Here is a 20,754-nt window from a genome sequence, read left to right as displayed (position 1 = left end):
GTTCCGGATGGAATGTTCGACTATGTTGAAGCACCTAGAGTTCCAGCAACATCAAGGGTCAGCGATTATCTTCATCTGTGGTCAAGAGGGCGTATTCTATGATGTGTAAGGTATCGGTCTAAAGCCAGATATGTAGTTGGGCAGGAGATGGTTAGGATGAATGTGTTCTTGCTCTTACTGATGAAGGGTCTGTGTTGATGGACATGTAATTGGCAAGATCATCAGGGTTTAGTGGAGGTTGCGTTGAGTGGTAGAGTATGGCCTTTTTTGAGCGCTTCTAGGAGGATGCCTTGAGTGAGAAAGGTGTTGACAATAGTTGTTAGGAGTGAGGGAGATTCTCCTGAGAGGGATTTGATGATGGACAAAGGAAGTAACTTTGAGGAAGTTAAGTATGTTAGCAAGATTTGCAGGAGATAGGACTTTCAACAATGACCACTGTGGAATTCTATGACAAGTTGTGAGTGTAAGGGGAGTAGCAGGATGTGATGTTGGATCTTCTGTATTTTTTCAGCAAAGAAGAGGTTGATGTCATGGCACTTGTGTGTGGGAAGTGGGGTAGGAGAGTCATGCAAGAGGTAGGTGCAGTTCCTGATTGTCTAGAGGAGCATTCTGTGTATGATGATATCTTTACTCCTGTTTTAACAAATGTATAGTTTACTTATGGTTAAATGTATATATGTGTGTATGCGTAGATGTATGTATGAGTGTTATATGTGTGTATGTATATATGTGTATATTATTCTACGCTTAACATGTTCATAGGTCACTGCATAGTTTCTATACAAGTTGTGTGATTAGATGCTTGAGTCTCGGTTTTTATTTTATCTATTGCAGTAGGTAAATATCTTAACTATTTATCTACAAGCATTTCACAATTGAGATACTGAGGAAAGATAAAATAATGTTATAAAAGTACAGAAATGAATTATCTTCAAATACAGCAACTCTTAAAAGTCTGTGTTTATATGATACCACCTAAATCTCAATATATTATATTCCTTACACATATATTCCCTTACTATGTAATCATGTATCTATATATTTATTACTTTAGTCCTATTATACAAGAGGAATAAATAAATAAATCACTCTCTCGAAAGCTTTACTCTCTCGCCACCACCCTATACCTCTATCAATCTATTCTCTATCTCCACTCTCGGACTCATCCCAAACCCATTCTAATACTATGATCTCCAAAATAACCCTTCCTAGACTCTTCCCGCTTCTACACCTCCTGGCTCACCCTAAACCTCTGTTTACTGCTATGAACTCCCAAACAACCGTACTAAATTCTCCCACATGTATCTCTCTTTAACTCACCCAAACCCATTTTACTACTGTGATCTTCCAAATATCTTTCTACAGACTCTTCCCTCCTCCATCTTTCCTTTACTCACTTCAAACATCTTGCTACTATGATCTCCCGATTAACACTTCTGGATTCTTCCCTCCTCTATGCCGCCATTATTCTTTTCACTCCAACTAACACTCTGCTCAAATTAAATCATACCTCCCTACAACAATACTAATACTGTACCCATATTCCCCTATACTCTTCCAACACTAATCCTTATGGGTTCCCGAGTAGCGTGCTACTCGCTGAAAGCACTTGAACACCTCATCAGCGGTAGTAAGCGCTATATAACTACAATTACAGTTGACGCAATTGGTATAGTACTTTGATTTGGTTGATGTGATGAACTGTCTGATGTGTGGAAGGACTTTAGTATCATGATGTCATTAGGAGTTCTGTTTTTCTTCAGATTTCTTTTATGTCTGAAGAGGAAGAGCTTATTGTCAGTGAGGTCTAAGGAGTACAGGGTCGCTGGAGGATTTGGCCTACACATGTTTTAACTGGAGTGTAGGTGTTCACATAGTATTCCGTAAAAATGTTTAGAAGGGTGTTGGCTTTAAACATTTAGCTGGCGGAGCGAGAGATATGTTCAAGGATTATGTTGCTGATGGATAAACCAATGAAGGTTTAATCTTCTCTTTTGGGTTGACCTTGTTGAGTTGTAGAACTCTGAGTAGGGAGATTGTGACAGCAAATGTCAGTCCAGCCCAAGGGTATGGGTGGTTTGTTTTGGATTGTTAGAAATGCTGAGACAATGAGGTAGAAGATGAGGCCTTTGGTGTGTTCGTTGAGTGATGTGCCATACCACATTGATTGTGTCAACAAGTTTGAGGAAAGTGTCCTTTTGAGTCTGTATTGTCAGGAGGTTGAAGTCACCTAGGAGGGTGATGTGGATGGGTTGGATAGTAGCGGTGGCGCGTAGATCAGAGAAACCATCAGTGAAGTCCTTTTTTTGCCCAGGAGGCATATAGATGAGCTGTAAGATGGTGGTCTGAGTTGCGGAGAGTGGGAAATGGAATGTCAGGTGCTCCGTTGAATTGAGTATCACTTGTTTGTTCAAGATTCAGCAGCAGGATGACTTACGGATGACAGCAAAGTCCCCTTAATTCCTATATGTGCAGTCCACATGATAGATGCTGTAGTCTTTGGGATGTGGAGGTGAATCACATTTTTGTGAGGAAGATGGTGTCAGATGTGTAATAGGTGATGAGGTCTATGATGTCTGCCTGGGCAGAATCAATCACATTATAGTAAGCTGATTCCCAGAATGGCTGGAGCAGAAACTGGCATACCAGGTTGATGTCCGTGAAAGACTGACAGTGCTTTGCTTGAAAAGAGGCAGCCACACATGAGCTGGGCCTGACAACTACTACTCGTAGCCTTAAAGCACAAGATTCTCATGTTTATCCTGGCCACTAAAAAGGAACTTGACACAGCCTGCCACCTCCCCTGGCACAGTTATCCTTTACCCACAGCATAGCAGTAGTCAAGAGTCCTATGCCACAGACACATCCCAACTCTTATATAGACAGGAGCTCTTGCTGCACTCTGAAATCCCTTTCTTGGTACTCTGGCTGGTTGCAGAAGAAAAACTTGTCATGACTCTCCTATCGGCTCTTAGCTGCACACAGTAGCTTGTTTTTCAGCTATGCCTCAGGCAGGCCTCGGGGCAGTACAGATGCTGAGGAGCCAGGGACAGAGTAGAACAGGGATCTGCTGCTACGGGCTTGTTGTGGTGACAGTAGACATAGGTGCATGCAGTGGACATGTGCATTTTAGACTGTTGGGCAGAGGCACCAATTTACTGACTACATGTGCCGCTCTGGAAGAGGGAGTTGGGGTGCTGGTCACTACCATGACATCACCACCAAAGTGACTCACTCTGTAATGCCAGGGCAGGTCTGGAGAGGAAGAGAGTCATCTGACTTAGGCAGTGGGGAATGGGACTGGGTCCCACTAGAAGGAATGAAACAGAGCCGACCCCAACTAGTAAGGAATGGTGAAGGCCACCTGCAGATATTAAGCACTGCCTTTATCAGCCCTGTCACACATGTGCACTGCTTCTCAGAGGCAGCAGAGCACTCCAGCCCTGCTTACTTTGCTCATCCCTGGCAACGTGCAACATGGAGGAGGCACTCACCCCAGATTATCACTCACTGCCTCCACATGACAGAGCACTGCTATAGGCAGCTGTGCTTATGTTTCCTTGGCTGTGTTGTTTTATGGTATGCTTAATCTGCCCACATATTCATTCTTAATGTTCCTACCACATCTTGCCTACACATAAAAAATGTAAAAAATCTGCAAGTAGTGTATGACACCACTCAGGTGCGCAGCAGAGGTTATGCAACTACTTTGTTTACAGATTAAAATAGCTGGTCCCCGTTCAAAAGTTTATAGAGGGCTGACCTTTAGCCCTTTTCTAAGTACAGCTTCTTAAAACTCTTTTTGTGATGATTACATGTGGTCTGGTGAAAGCTTTGCAGCCATACTAGATCTGGAAAAAGGTTTTCCTCAGACTTCACATTCAACCTTTAGCGGAGTGTGTGGAGGACCAATTACACTCATCAATCAGGGAAGTTGTGGACACACTAGCAATGTTGGTAGCTCTGCAATTGTTCCTATTGTAGGCAAACTAGCACAACACTTTGAAATGCATCTCTTTTCAGCAGCCGTTATCCTAATAAGCACTTTTCATAGTCAATCCAAAGTTAGAAGAGAAGCACTTTTCAGAGGTATAGTGGTGGCATGGTCCACTACAGCATGCGTGTACTTGTTTCATAAGGTTAATCAGGCCTAAAGAGTATATTTCCCCAACCTCTCAAAAGTATCCTAACCTGTGGCATTGTCCTCACAGTGCCGGGGTCTGATTTGCTGCTGAATTGTCAAGTCCTACATGTCAGGCCTATAGAAGAATGAGTCAGCCTTTCCTTGTTTTTTGTTTTTTTCAGCCACTGGTGCCATGTGAATGGCACTTCATGGTACAGTTGCATCGGAAGGATTTTCTGTAACTTAGAAATCATTAGCCTCCTGCTCTGCCCAGGCGGAGGATCAAAGCTCTCTCTGTGTAGGACTGATCAGCCACAAAGAGTAGGAAGAGAGGAAGAATGTTCAGGGATTGGTTATTTTCCCCAGACAATGAGGTGACATGGCTCATTATAGGGTTACTTCTTATCATGAGTGCAATTCCAAGATGGATATTTTCCAAATTCATTGGCTCCCTCTCTAGATCAAGTATTTTAAGAGTGGGTTACTTCAAATTCTAGTTATAAAAGTCATAAAAGGCTGTAAGTGATAAAAATAAATCTTTCAATGATGTGGAGTAGACCGTTTAGGACCATAGTCCTGAGGAAAGCCTTGTGATTATATTGGCATTAGTCATAGGTAAAACATGTTAACTATTGTTAAAGCTAGATTATCATAACATTTGTATTCGTTTTTAATCAGGTGAAGATGGGTGTCTTTAAAACATTGACATATGCATCACTACGCAGTGTTTTGACTTAATGGCCCTTCAGCACCTGGTCATCTGCATGGTACTCAAGCTTCTCTCTTCTTGAAGCATGCCAGTCCAGGCTCTGTTCCATTGATTATTTTGATATAAACATTATGCTTTGTCTTCAGTTTATATGATAGGTCTTATTCATGAGTCATCTCTGTAATGATTTCTTATTTATGCAGGCAGACTGCAAACAAATCAATCTGCATCCACTATGCCCAAATTAATGAGGTTGTCTCCCTAACAGGCAGATCTTACCTATGTAGGTCCATACCTCTATCACCCATGTCTATTTTGTCTCCCGCCTTCCTGGAGCTGCACATGCCTCAGGGGGCACTTGGAGCGCTTGTTTGTGGTTGTCTGGCCTTGCTCCTTCATCCTAGAAGGATCTTTACAGAGTCAACATACTTCTCTTTGTTCATGGTCTTTCTGGTGCTAGTATTCCAGGGACAAGGGCTCTCTGCCTATCTTGATAGGCACTGTTGTAAAGGGCTGTGAAAACCTTGGGTTGAGCCTCTGACTTATCCAGCAATACATAGCATGTAAATCTGTTAAACTGCAATATGATAGTGCATAGTCAAAGGTGAACAGCCCATTCCGTACATTGTTGCTTGCAAAAATGTTTTTTCGTCCATCTGATTAACCTACATTCCTTCTTCCGGGTCCGTTCTGTTCGAAGTATCTAATGCTGTAACATTGGACAGTGTTCAACACTAGACCAAGCAGAAGGAGTGTCAACATTAGGGTAATATCCTTTAGAGAAGGATCCTTTTATTGTGTTAATTTGTCAATACTAACCAATTGTCATTCATATAAGTAATACTAGGCACTAGATGCCATGTGTTCTCTTGTCCACCAACCCCTGGCCATTCCTGTAGTGGTTGTCTAGATTTTGCCTTGCTTCGATGTGCCTGTGAGGCCTGTCTCCATTTGACTGGTTCTGGGGTAGCCTGTAGCTGCAGCCTTTTTTCATGACCTTTGTCATGTGTGGGTTGTTTGCGTCTGTTGGATGGATTTATTTTGGTTTGACATAACTGTATGTTCTTCTTTCACTTTGTTTCGCCCGGGGTATTGTTTGATTTCTTGTATCAGGGACATGCAGCTGTGGTTTGTGTTTGCTTGTGTTGTTTTGTCTGTTTAGGGGTATATGTGATTAATTTGTCTTTGTGTCCGCAATGCTTTGCTTTGGTTATATTTCTTATTTCCTAGCTTCTTTAATTATGACCTTTTTTATGGTATGTGCTTCGAGTAATTATGATTTCTGGTTTCAGCTGGTAGTGTTATGTAGCCTCTCTAGGTAGAGCGGTCAGATTTGTTGACGTGTGATAAGTTAGCTGGTTATTTACAGTTATTCTATTTCACTGTGCAACCAACTCTTTAACCAGTTATTCTTTGTCTTACCTCAGGTTACCTTCTATCCAAGCGAGAAGGCCAGGCCGGATCACCTGAGAAACCTCTGTCTGACTTGGGCCGCCTTTCTTATATGGCATACTGGAAGAGTGTCATCCTGGAGTGCCTCCATCAGCAGCACGACAAGGTGCTCAGCATCAAGAAACTTAGCAAAATGACTGGAATATGCCCGCAGGACATCTCAGCATCTCTCCAGCACCTGCGAATGCTGGACATTCGTGGTGACCGGTGAGTACACAGGTTACAGTATGCCAGACAACAATCACACTAACTTCTTGTGAGTGCGCCCATGCTTTAGTATCACAGATTACTAATAGCAACTAAGGTATGAGTGTGAAGTATTGAGGTAGACTGGCCAAAGGGTTAGTAGGCCCCAAAAATGGGATAGATTGCAGGTGGTAGAGATAAGTATGAAAAGTAGAAGGGATCAAAAAGAGATAATGTCATTTGGAGGATATAATAGTGAGGAAATGGAAAATGGATGGAGGGCAGAGTAGAGAACGGCATGAGAGCAGAAAAGAAGACCAAGAAGAGGAGGAGTAGGTGATATCCTAGAAAGGGGTTTCAAGCAATAATATTCAGGTATTCTCAACAGAGACTTGGTTCTCTGTAGAGTGCAAACCAGTTATTAAAGAGCTTGTACCGGCAGGTTAGATAATTTTTTGACTAGATTGCCCCGAAAAACACAGCATGTGTGTCAATTATTTTCAAAGACAGCTTAAGAGTTGATATTCTCCCCTGTTCACAATTACCTGGAGCAGACAAATAATATTTATCACGGAATAAGGAAACTGGATGCATTTTAATATATCATCCACCCAGCCTCACCAACGAATACTGCGCTTGATTAGATGGTTTTCCCGTCCAAGCTCATTTGTGGTTTCCGTCAAAGTTTGGAGAGAGTCAAATACCAAGGCAAAAGCTCTTACCCTACGTATACATATATTTGGCCTCTCCCAAAAGATGAATGTCTGTAGCCATAAAGGAATTCATAAGATAGACCTCATATTCCCTAAGTCAAGTCTTACTAAGGGTCACATGTTCATGTAAGTTATATGGTCTGATACCTTCCTTATCTCCTTTGGTGTGACCTTAAGGCAGACCCCAAAGCCCATACACCCAATTGTGGCTAAGAAAATCATTTATAATAAAACCTGGTCCAACGAAAAAAGTTGTTAATCTACTGGCTTCTTTGAGGCAACACTGGAACAGATTCAATCTTTAACGCATGATGACTGAATTTTACAGTCATAATGCCAATAGTCTTGTGCAGTCCTGCCCTCTACGACCGAAAGTTTGAGCTGCAAACCAGAACTTGTAAATAGTTCACATAAGCTATTAGAACAGAAAAACCATGCCCACTGAGAGTAGAAAGGCAGTGATGGAAATCAGGTGACTTTCACTGATGAAGTTGTGCGGCTGCTATGTTACAGGCAGCTGCTTATAACACGTTTTTTTTGTTTTTTTTTCAAAAAAGAAACTTCTAAGGCTGTTTTTTGGTTTTTGGTTTCTTTAAAACAATTATTCATGACCCTGGGAGTTTTGTATTGATTTTTTTCAGGCCAAGGTCCTTGGCTGTCCCTATCTAAAACAAAATGCATCAGTCTGTCCACTATAAAAAGGGTGGTCAGTCTGATGTACCTTTACTGACGGCTCCACCTCCGTGATCCATTAGTGTAGGGTTTATGCCTTCACAAACATCATGGTCCGCCACACTCAAAATAGAATGAGTGGTGAAGGCCATGCACCACATGTGTGGTGGAGTACCCTGTCTTCCAAACTCTGAATCAGGCCCAGGATTATCAACTGCAAACAAAGGGACTAAAGAGATAGAGCAAATTTAGGTAAGGTCAGCATATGTTCTACAGGTCCACCATTTACTGTAATAGTGAAGTCATTTAGGTATATATGATCGTTAATTTTCAGCTCCATTCGGTATTATGTTGAATTTCTTTTCACTCTTACATTGTCAAACTTCAACTTGGTCAAATGCATTATTGTCACTTACTTGGACTTCTTCTCTGTAGGTTTGTCATTGTCCGCAGAGAGAAGCTGATTGAGGATCACATGGCTAAACTACGAACACACCCACGACCTGTGGAGGTGGACCCAGAATGTTTGCGCTGGACTCCTGTCATTGTCTCCAATACAGTCATCTCTGATGATGAGATAGAAGAAGATGATAATGAAGAAGAACTGGAACATGGTTGTGTTTCACCAGATATCCGAGTAAGGGGTCCCAATTTTGCTTTTGAAATCACCAGAGTGTGATTTACTTGTTAGGACTTAGTGGACCTGAATATTTAGGTCTGAGGTATTTGCTACTGTAGATCCCATTCTTTGCATGCTCCTGTCATCTAATGTCGGGCAGACATTGCAAGTTGTTTTCGTTTGAAGTAGATGTTTCAGTTTTAAGGTGACCTATCATTCAGAGCTCTGTGCTGCATAAGTTCAAACCTTAATATCAGTTCACTGGAATTGATACCCTCAACACATAGATATCCTGCGACTGCTGACCATGTTGGAACAGAATCATACTAAACCTTTCGAGGACAGGTGTAGGAGAAAGATGTCTGCGTGGGAAGACAGGAGAGTTATGTATAATAACCCATCCAGTTCTGTGCTAATGGCAACAGTAAGTGTGATTGGTTCATCATAAGGTTTGCAACCTCTATGTCCCAAGGCACCACAAGTGATTGAACTATTAGAAGTGCAGGCCTTCATGGGTAGGGAAAGGTGTTTGGTGCATTACAGCAGTGATAGGTGAAGTTTCAGCTAGCTTGGATGCAACCATGAACAAATTGACCCACCCCTAAAAGTTATTTATTGAAATAGAAAATAACAGTGGTGATCATCGCCTTGACACACAAGGGCAGACAGAGAGGGATGCATGGAATTCCATCATTATGACAAATTCCAAAAATGACAAAAAACAGCCTGACTAAATCACACTTTCCAAACTTCATTTGCTGATGTAGGTAGATCACATGCTCTGTAGATTCCTGCCATGTAGCGTTGGGGCACAGACATTTGCAAGTTCTTTCCCTTTGAAGAAGCCTTCAGTCTGTGGATACCTCATGACACCTCCCTAAAGCCTACAGTGCACCAGGACAAAGACTCCACCTCAGATTTTTTCTTTCACCATCTGCTTTAAATGTTCACCTCAAGTTCTTGGGTCATCAGGCAAAAATCACTCTTAATCCATCTACAGTGACTGGATTTTACTGTTACAGCATCAGAGACCCTTCTTCAGCTCTTCAAATTTGACTTGCACTGGAATGATCATGTAACCAGGTTTCCTAATAATAACTCTTGTGGAGGTAAGCTACGAAGAACACACCTTTCCAGTTTGGCTGTAAGTGCAATTCCAAGTTTCATTTTCAGTCCCACATTAATTGTGCAATCTTAGCCTAGCTCAAGGAAGCAAACAGCTTTACCTACCCAACCGTAAATAATAAAAAGACTATCTGTAATAAAAGAAAGCATCACTGGGCACATTATTAAAGGCAGCCACTGAATCTGTTGGTGTCAACGCCAGTCTACGGACCCAAAGATTTTACTAAGAGGGCAAGGCCAGTCTGGGATACCATCAGGTCAAGCAGAGGAGAGTTCCAACTCGCTTTCTTCATATGGCTGTGATGTCAAGGAAGAGAAATATTCTGATGCTTGAAGGAAGTTTGCCCTTTTTACAACCAAGATTACCCTGAGAAGACACCCATTAACCAACCCCCAAACAAGGATTCACCCTCTGGCATTCAACCTTGAAAAGAGTTGTGTAAAGATACTAAGCATTGCTTTCAAGGGTGCACAGAATTGAGCCTAGAGACTTCAACCAACAGCCTTTACATTCAGCTTCACAACTGCCACCAAGCGTTCTTGATGATGTTAGCTGCCATCAGCTCCAAAGAAATCTTGTGTCAGAAACTTCCAGCCTCTATTTGAAAACATACCTTCCATACCAAGAGGTGCTGGCCCAGCATCTTCAACACCAAAATAGGCAACAAGGCCAGGTTTGAGGAAGCCCTAGTCTTCAGCTTCGGCATCCAGCTCTTCAACACAGACAGTTGAAGTTAAATAGGTGTCTGTGATCAGGCAAAGAAGGTATATGTCCACCCATGTCATAAAAGATTTTGGCATGCCCTCCAGAGGAACCTCGAAGAGGAGGCTCACATTTTGAGAAGGCTTTCTTCCCAGTACTACAAGAATCCCTACTTCCTTAAAAGCTTAGGCAGAAAGACACCAGTACAGCCACTGCCACCATCCCCATTCTTCCACCATCACTACATAGGTCACCATAACTGCAGGAATCCATGCATACACACTGAGTGCAACCATGTTATCCAGTGTAATTTCCTTGATAATTATTTTGAGCCACTTCCACAACATGAATGGGGATGATTCATGGGACCCTTATGCTGATCTTCAGAATGGCTCTCACCTGGAGCCATGTCCAGTTAAGGCTAAGTTTCAGATGATATAACCGCTTATTATGCTGTAATTCAGAGGACAATTGAGCATCATAACATCAAGCTGCATGTTGTGGAAGAAAAGAAGAGCTTCCTTTTGCTCAGCTGCACATGATATAGGAGATGCTGATGCAACTCCTACTGAACAAGAGAACCAAAGTATATAGGCAGTTCAGTTGGCCTCTTCTCAAAGTATAACAGATATCATTGAAAGGAGATGGAACAACTAGTCATGCAACTTTCTTGAAATGTTTATCGTAGGATAGGCACGGAGCAAGTGCATTGGACTCAGTTGACTCTGCCTTCAGGGAACTAAACAGCAGCACCCCCCTTCAGAGTAATACATTGCTAAGAATGTTAGGATTATGTCCAGTGGTCCAGCAATATCTTTTCAGTGTTCATTTTGATGGTGAATACCACTTTAGCCTCAGGTGGATACAATGCTCAAATAAATAACTAAGGTCACAGTTAATGCAAAGCTCATGGGGGCACTACTAACTCAACCTGCAAAGTCTGGCTTTCAAGTGTCATCAAAAACGTGGGAAAGCAAAAAACTAAAGCTGCCAAACCACTGTAGCATTCAGGATTCAGGCCTCCAGCAGCATCGGTCCTTTCAATTGGGACAAACCAAAAAGCCCTTTCCCAGTGGCGCATTCAGGGGGTTAATGGTCATTGAAGAGGTAGAGGTGGCTCTGGAGTGGGTGACCCCACCAGAAAACAGTGACTTTTCAGCAACTTCCCCCAATCAAACAACACCTTTCTGGTGGAGAATCAAGTCATTCCTTTCCCAGTAGCTAACATAACCTCAGATACGTGGGTCCTTTCTGTCATACAGCAATGATCCTGCTTAGAGTTTGACACCACATCTCCAAGTATTCCACCACAACATCATACAGTCAGTCAGAAACATCAACTACTGCTGCAAGGCGAAGTACAAGTACTTCTTAATGAAGGGGACATTGACCACGTGCCCACGCATGAGGAGACGTGAAGAAGAGAACTATTTGTACTCCCTCATTCAAAGAATGATAGTTCCTTGCGGTGTATACTCAACATTATGCCATATCTTGTCTTTGCATTTCAGAATGACAACTCTAAAGATTGTTCTCCCTCTGTTCTGCACAGGAGACCACATGGCAACCCTCGACCTCAAGGACACCTACTTTGACCATTGCTACCTCAGTTTTGTGGTAAATAGACAACACTACCAATTTAAAGTTTGATCTTTTGGTGTTACAACAGGGTGTCTACAAAGTGCTTAGCTGTCTTTGCAGCACATCTGTGACTCAGTGCCATTCAGGCGTTTCAATTTCTGGGCTATTGATTGATAAGGAACAACGGCCACCAGCAATGTCTAGCAGACACTCATACAGCTGTGTCGCTCCTGTGCAAGCTGGGCTTTACAGTTAACGTCAAAGCATCACGTCTTCCATCAGCAATTCAAGCCCTTCTTGAGAGCAGTGTTAAAGTCTGTCACAGACAAAGTCTATCCAAGTCAAGAGATGTTGATGGCTTTCCAAAGACTGCTAACTTTAATGACTCCCTCTAACTCTTTGAACTCTAATGAAACTGTTGGGGATGATGGCCTCATGCGCAGTTCCACATGACCACTTCAGAAGTGTCTTTCCCGGTAGTGGTTACAAATGTCGGGCCAATGGGGAGATCTAGTGGTGGAGGAGCACAATTGGAGACTGGCTCACCTAGATGTCAGCAATAGCTTCACTCCAGGCTTTTTGGAGACAAAACGGATTCTGCGCTGGAGCCCTTTGAAGTCAGTTTGGCTATGGCCCACTCCTTAGGCTTGGTATCCCGGTCTGTCTATTCCGCCAACAATACTGAACATTTTCAGAGGATACTCTTGCTTATAATCAAAGGCAGTTTTAATAGCCCATGCAGTAGCCTGTACAGCCTTTTTGTGACTCCAAACGACATGGTGGCAGAAGCATTTGTTACCAGCAAGGACTGCTGTAATTTTCCTCTTAGTCGCCTGCCGAAATTGCAGCCAAGCTGCTTTGATTACTCCTCCCAGTATTACAGATGTCCAGAAGGGAGCAAAATTCGTTTTACCTGCCTAGTTGGCATGCAGTTACCTCAGAGCAGTGGGTTCTGCAGGTTGTCCAGTTGGTTAAACCCTTACAGCCATTCCTTCTCCTCCTGTTTTTGTTCAGACATGAGCAGATCATGCCCCGCCCTTCCCTTTGATAACTGCTGGCCAGAGGAGGCACATAGACCGTTCCCAGGGTGTAGTGGGGGCAAGGAGTGTTCAGGCTGGTGTTAGACCTTTGGTTTCTGAATATCTTCCTTCGAAAGAATAAGTTCAATATGTTGATCATGGCCTAGGTCTTGCCCTGGATCCAGGGAATTAAATGGTGTCCTTGAACCAGTAGCACATGTAATTTCATGTGCTCCAGCTGCATTTCTGCAGATGCTTTCTTCAGCTCTTGGTGGAGTCGGAATGCTTACAATTTACTCTCCAGACCTTCTGCCTTACCTAAGCCCCAAAGCATTTATGAGGGTAATGGTGGTTGTTTTAGCCCATCTCAGATTGAGGGTACACTTTATCCTGTGTTTTGGGCTCACTCCTGGGTTCTGATGCAACAGTTCTCAAGTTCTTGACTTCATGCATCTTTCTGGGCGCTGTTGCCCATTGGGACATTAGGGCTCTACAGTGAAACCTTCAACTGCAACAGGTCCATCATTAGGGTTGCCTAACGGACGTCTGTATTTCAGAAGAGGCAACCCGGGACCTTCACCAGAGACTCACAGAAGCCAGCCAAAGGAGTTTCATGCATTCTTACTATCCAACCCTGAGCTCACAGCAGTATCAGATACATTGTTTCTGGGTTAGGGCCGTCACTAGGGGGAGGAGGAATCCAGCAGCCAGTCGTAGTTGGTGTAGCACAATTTCACTGTTTCTGAGGTTCAATGTATTCAATTGACCCTAAAACTGTTTCTCCCATGAAGGGGACCCTGGTCCAACTCTTGGCGACCAGCACAACAGCCATATTGTACTGCAACAAGAAGAACAGTGTGGGGTCTCAGGTGCTGTCAGGAGGTGCTGAAACTATCAATGGCTCACCCTTTAGTTGAGCTCTCTGATGACAAACCATCTGTCTCAGTGTCAACATGGACAAGCTTAGCAGATGCCACCTGGCAGACCACGAGTTGCAAATACACCTGGAGGTGTTCCAAGGCTTTTTCACACAATTGTGTGTTCTTTGGGTAGATCTTTCCCCTACTGCCAAGGATAAGCTGTGCAGCATATACTAAGTTATAGAGTTTCAGCTTCAAGGCTACATTAGGGAAGTTCTGCCTGCAGTGGCACTCTGGGCTCCTCTGTCCCTTCCCACCTCTGCCTGAGGTCCTAAAGGAGAGCACCAATCCTAACTCATCTGGATAGCCCGGGATTTGGCCATGAGGTTGTGGTACGTAGACATATCTTTGTCCTCTGATACTCGGATCTGCCTTTCTCCTCGACACCATCTAGTTTTCTGGAAGACCTTCTGCCCCAAGAAGAGGGAAGGATTCTGCACCCGAATCTCCACAACATACACCTCTATGCATGGACATTGAGCAGAACCAGCTGAATGGGTTTTATCTGTCTGCAGAAGTAGTGGATGTTATCTTTGAAGCCTGGCTCCCTTCCACCAAATCCATTTATTCTGCTTGCTGGGCAAAGTTTGTGTCCTGGTGCGGGCAGGCCATTTTTATAATATTTTCTGAAGTTTGTTTTGTGAGTGGCCTGGCAAGGCATTGCTTTTGGCACAGTTAAAGGTTATTTTTCAGCCTGTTTGGACTTTCTGAATTTGCCTGCCTGCCTTTTTTATTCAAGTCACATTATGTGTTTCTTAAAAGGGCTTTTTCGTGTCACCCTTACTGTGAGCTTTACTATGTCTTATTGGGATCTTAAATTGGTCTTCAACCTAAGCATAGTTTTCTTTGTATTGGTGACCTTTAAAATGGTATTGTTCATTGCGTCCATTGTCAGTCGCTGCAGGCGCTGTCAGTGCAACCTCCATAGACCACTTTCTTCTCTTACAAGTTGTTGCCGTGGGCACATGCTGCCTTTCTGCCCCAAAACCTATGCCACCTTACCACGTATAACGGTCCATTACTCTCTGCCACACCTCCAGAGCAGAGGCTCACAAACCTTTTAGAACTAAGACCCAATTTTAAGAATGAAAACTTTAGCAACTGACCTAGCTTTAATATAAATGAGGCGGGCAATTTTTTAATGTAACTAAAGCACCTTGTGGTAGCGCATTGTCATTTACAGAAAGCACATTTTCCATTGAAATGGCCACTAAATTAGCACAGGCTTACAGTTGTACTGATGAAGCCATAGTGCACACAAATGAAAATGTGTGGAAATCGGGTTTCAGTGATTATTTACCATCTGTACACCACTAAGTAAAGTGTCCTGATTTGTTTTGATCCTATTAAAATCTTTGTTTCCATCACACTTTAGAATTACGGAAAAAAATGTGTTTATCTTTGCTTTCCTAACTGCTAGATGTGTGCAGTTCATTTACATGTATTTACATTTTGTTGTGTAGTACAAAAAATGACCAACTACAGCCTTTCCTTTGACATACCTGTACCCCTTGCAAGATTGTCACATAATTGTATTTGCTTTCCTTTCTCTGACTACAGAGTGAGACGAGTTTGTAAACACCAATCCAAGTGTTAAAAAACCTGAAGCAACAATTTGTCAGAAGACATAGCCTTACAATTCGACCTCTGCTTTTGAAGCACAGCAAATGTGACAAAATTAATACTGATTTTAAGGGCATCTTTATTTATTGGTTGGCCTTTCCCAATGCACCAAAAACAGGCTCACAACCCACAGCTTGGAAAACACTGCGCTAGAAGAGAGGTTTTATTTGTTCTAAACAAAGTGAGCCCTTAGTTATTACATCAAGCAATCACTAGAAATCCAGAGAACACAAAGCAATGTTTTCAATTTGGCCTGAAAGCAGTTGCAGCATGGATGTCCCACAACTGTCTGCAATTAAATGCTTAAAAAATGGAAATCATGCTATTTTGTAAAGCATCAATGTTTTGGACCGATGACTGGGGGCTGGCAGAGCTGGTCCAGGCCCCTTCTCCTAAGCATGCATTCAAAAATCTAGGCGTTTGACTGGATCAGAACCTAACTATGAAAGAGCAGGTTTCCTCAATGATTGGAACCTACTACCGTACTCAAACGCACTCAGGAACAGGAAGACCTTAGTACACAGGCTTTTAATTACTCGGCTGGACTATTGTAATTCCCTGCTGGCCTCTGTAAATGACAATCTTCTTACCAAATGTCGAGTTGTTCAAAACACAGCTGCCATGCTTATATGTAACCAGCCTTCAGGCTCCACTCTCATACCCCTTCTTAAATCTCTACATTGGTTACTGATAAGAAAAAGAATATTTTTTAAGACATGCTGCTTGACCCATAAAGCCCTCATAGGAAAAAGCCCTACTTATACTGCACAAAAGCTGATGTCCTACTCCCCTTAGAAAAATCTGAGATCGAGTGACAAAGCACTTCTAATGATTCCGTGTATAAAGAAACTCAAAGCTCACGGTAGAGCTTTCTTGTTTCTGGCCCCAGCTTATTGGAACAAACTTTCCTATGAAATGCATCCTTCTACCGATCATCTTTCATGGAGAAAAAAAAAACCTCAGATCTTTGCTGTTTTAAATCTGTGACACTCCTAATACTCAAAGAGCACTGAGGTACCCCTCTGGGATGATTCAAGCGCTATATCAAGTGAGTTTAACATAAGTGGGTGTTTTTGCAGTGCTAAGAAATTAAAACAAAGACAGCTCAAACCCATACCTTGTCTAGAAAGATCATCCAGTGCATAAAACCATGCTAACCTTACAAAGAAGAAGCCTCCTGAGGATCTTTGTGCCCATTCTACCAACACTGCAAACACTGCACTATCTAGAGTTGTTCCGGGGTTGGGCATCAACCATGACCACATTCACCAGGCATTATTACCTTCATTCTCAAGTCCGCCGAGAGGGCCATTTTGCCCAATGAGTTCTGCCTGACTTCCTGGTGCAAAATCCACTCCTCAGATCCTCTGTCTTTTGATTGGTACCCCTTTTTGTATCTTTAACTGTTCTGTTTGAATCTTTAGTTCAAAGTATTCATCAGCACAAGTTACTTACCTTCAGTAATACTCTATCCGGGGCATACTGTCTCTAACCTCAAATTCTCAAAAATTTGAACTTCTTTATATTCACATACTTGAATCATTCAGCCCGTCATCAGGTTACAAATCCCTTGTACATTAAAATTGCAGTATACAGTGTAAAAAAGCCATAGACCTGAAACAACATTGTGCATTTAGTAACACATTCACCTCAGTTGTAAACAACTAAACTTCAGCCAATGAGGTAGAAACATTAGCCCTCTTACTCACCATAGAGGCTGTGTTAGTGAACCTTAAATTTGTTACTTTTCTGATCTGCCCTGGGTTTGAACCAGCCCTTTCTCCTGCACTGAAGTATTGCAAGTTGTTTTTTAGTAGAAACTATAACTGTATGCATTTCTGGGCCAGGGAGATCTTTTACTCAACAGCCAACTGCCCCCAACTGTCACCATGGCTGACAGAAACAAGAAATCTCTTTTCAAGGCTTGTTCATCCTCTGGTTTTAAAAAGATTTACATTGATGATCCTCTTTTTATTTTATTTATTGCTTTCATACAAATAATAAGGTATCCAAACGTGACATTTGTATGAGTTTTCTCAATTAAGACTCTTATAGGCAGAGAAAGAAAATTGTCATTGTATCTGTTGGCTAAAGACAATTTTCCTCCTCCTAACGGAGATGCCCCCTCTTTAAGGGAAGTTTCTGTGAGAAGTGCTTTAAGCACTTCCATGAAGACAGTGCACAAAAGGATACTTATTCAGTTTCCTGAATTAGATTTGTTTGGAACAGGACTTGCAGCCACCCCTTCTGTCACTCAACAATGGAAATATGCAACTAAGGGATCATTATATACATCAGAGTCCATTAAGGATCAACCTCTGAAGAAGAAATAAATCTACAAAATTTCAAAACTCATTATCGACGAGGTTACCGTCAACATCGTTTGATAGACTGTCGACATCGAGATCATCAGCGTCACTCTGTCGATGCCAATCCTGTTGATGATGGCAGCCTTTCCATTGTTGACTACACAATCGACAAAGATCGCTGCGCCCTTGATGATGGCATCATTGATTTCAATATTGTCAAAGGTAGAGACTATGCTGTCAATGACGCTGATAGTTGATGACAGTCAATGATAGCACCATCAAATTTTGGGACCTCTGTCAGCATTGAATGTTTCCACATTGCCACCAGTTCATATTTTACAGTCTTATCTGGGAAAAAAAGCAGAGACTGTGTTTTGCAAACTGCACATAGCCCAACACAACTGAATGTAAAATATGTCCCGGATTTTGGAGCGGACATAGAGGAAAAAGGCTATTATTCAGACTATGATTTCTAATAGGATTATATCCCTCATGTTTCAAGGTTTTACACTCAGTCTTGCTAAAGACATCTTGGGGACTTTCAGAAAGTTGGCCTAGAAATATTTTCCGCTCTTTGATTACCATTGGCTTTGTGGTTTGTTACTCGCACTTTACTTTCCAGTTGCTGGCTTTATTTGCTTGCGTTCTCCAGGTTCAGTATGTCCCTCCCGTTGCCTAAACCGTATTTTCTGTATCCTTCCACTAATACGTTTTCTGTTACCAGGCCTTTAAATGTAGTTCTTATCTTGTCACAATTGCTGTGCATTTAAAGACCAAGGTTAAATGGCAGGCACTGTCTACCAAGGGCACTTGTTTACTTTTCTTTCTCTGACTTCTAAGTCAAAGGAGTTATGTGAAAATCTTGCTGGATACTGGGGGTAGGAAAGAGTTTTTTCTAGCACACAACAGCGTTTAAATTAACTGTGTTAAGTATTTCAGAAGATATCAGACTTACAAACGAACAAATGTATCAAATTTGTTTGATAACTCTGAAGTATGTTGGAAACAAATATTTTAATATGATTGAAAAGAATCATTAAACTAGATGATGCAATTTCCACACATTTTTGTCTGTGCACTGTATAGTTTTATTAGTAAAACTGTATGTGTGTGCGCGTGTGTGCACATGTAATGGTAATTTCAGATGAAAATGTGTGGTCTGTAATGGTGATGTGCTACCACACCATGAGTTGTCTACTCTTAACCACTGCACTCTAGTCTGCACCACTGTACTGTACACCAGTGCTCTCTATGCCATGGTACGCTGACACTCTGCTCTGCAACACTACACTCTCTGCCACTGTACTCTACGCCACACATCTTTATTCCACTCTAGGCCACTGCGCTCTATGGCACTATAGTCTACTTTGCACCCCTCTATTTTACTGTACTCTGCACTGCTAAATGGCACTCAACTCTACTCTACACTCTGCGCCACTCAACTCTACTCTGCCATTGCCCTCTGCATCACTCATCTCTGCACCACTTCACTCTGCCACTGTACCCTACGTCAGTGCTCTCCACCACTGTTCTGCACCACTCTGGACCACTGCACACTACTTTGCACTGCTCTTAGCTCCGCCACTGCATTGTACAATGCTGCAACACTGCTGAATTAAATGTCACTGTACTCAGTGCCACAGCACTCCACACCAGTATACTCTGCAAAAGTCTACACCAATGCACACTACACCAGTCCACTCTACTCTATGCCACTCCAGTGTATGCCACTACGTGACTCTACACTGCCATTCCAGTACACAACACACTCTGCCACTCCACAACACACTGCTACATTCTTTGCCATTCTACTCTGAGACTCCACACCAATCTACTTTAAGCCACTAACTTATAGCCATGGTGAACAGCACCCATGCTCTTGCATAGGCTAGACCTAGGGGCTTTGCCAGTGCTTGTCTACATTACAGCAAATGATGCGAATAGTTTAAAAGTTATTGACACAGCAACCACCTTACATTCCAGAGCATCCCAATCCTTTACCGGATAATCCTCCTCTACAGTAGTTGCCACTACCCTTTCCACCACCTTCAAGAGAATCACCCAAAGTTGTTCAAAGACCACTGGTCTCACCAATGCCTGAAGATATGGGCGACGATGATGCTAGTCAATCTGTATATTCTGATGTGGATGAAGAAGGTGAACATCCACAAGATGATATGGCAGATGTTATTGTTACCCCAAGGGAAAGGGATTACGCACCTCCTCCTCAAGATCTGACAGGTGATATTTCCAAATGTAATTCTCTTATGGAAAGAGCTGTGAAGCGTCTAATGAAGTCTACAGATCAACAATGTTTCCTTTATGATTTTAAAGAGCAGCCTTGGAAGCCTTTTGGGCTATACTCATTTTAGATTTTATTTAGTGAGTAGGTCTCAAGCTAATGAAGATTTTAGTTACATTTCTGGTGGTCATACCTCGCCTGGAGAAGAAATATAAAGTTCCAGAGAATGCTCCAGCTTGCCTCACTGAGTATACTAAGCCTGATTCAGTTATACTCTTAACATCCTCGTTGGGTGAATCCTGGTTACTGATGCTCACTTGACAATTCACACAATTATCCTAATCAGTATTAGTGTGGTGCTTAAGAGGAGGTATGTTCACCCTACACCCATCACAAACCAATGTAGGTTTAAAAATGTAATTGCCGTAACTCCCAAGCACACGCAATGAAAGTGTCCAATAGTCTCCAGAACAGATTCTCTCTCCATATCAACATATTCCGATAACCAATCTGTGGGTTCTCCAGTGCTGGAAATAATGGGCATTTCTGGTGGAAAAAGTTGATTTTTGTTAATTTTCTGGAGGGTATACAGACATGGATATCTAGGCCGATCTACGTGTAGATACAAGTATTGATCAACACTAAGTAAACATTTATCATGCCACCTTTTTAGTGCTTCATTAATCCTTCCTGCTCATGAAAATGTCTGATTTACTCTTAAGCTTTCATAACATCCCACATTGTTTAGCTGGAAGTAC

At 42.3% G+C, this 20,754-nt stretch overlaps 1 protein-coding gene across 1 annotated transcript in view; it reads left to right on the top strand.

The window, feature by feature from the left end:
• The window catches only part of KAT6A (lysine acetyltransferase 6A), a 1,196,154-nt gene that overhangs the window by 952,667 nt on the left and 222,733 nt on the right, over positions 1–20,754 (top strand). Inside the window, exons 13-14 of the mRNA XM_069214088.1 lie at positions 6,260–6,491; positions 8,291–8,492. Coding sequence (XP_069070189.1) covers positions 6,260–6,491; positions 8,291–8,492 — 434 coding nt within the window. The remainder of the gene's footprint in view (positions 1–6,259; positions 6,492–8,290; positions 8,493–20,754) is intronic.

The sequence above is a fragment of the Pleurodeles waltl genome, chromosome 11, assembly GCF_031143425.1.
Source record: "Pleurodeles waltl isolate 20211129_DDA chromosome 11, aPleWal1.hap1.20221129, whole genome shotgun sequence".
Taxonomy (NCBI): domain Eukaryota; kingdom Metazoa; phylum Chordata; class Amphibia; order Caudata; family Salamandridae; genus Pleurodeles; species Pleurodeles waltl.
The sequence above is the reverse complement of the archived record's forward strand: the minus strand, read 5'-3'. Positions and strand labels throughout refer to the sequence as shown.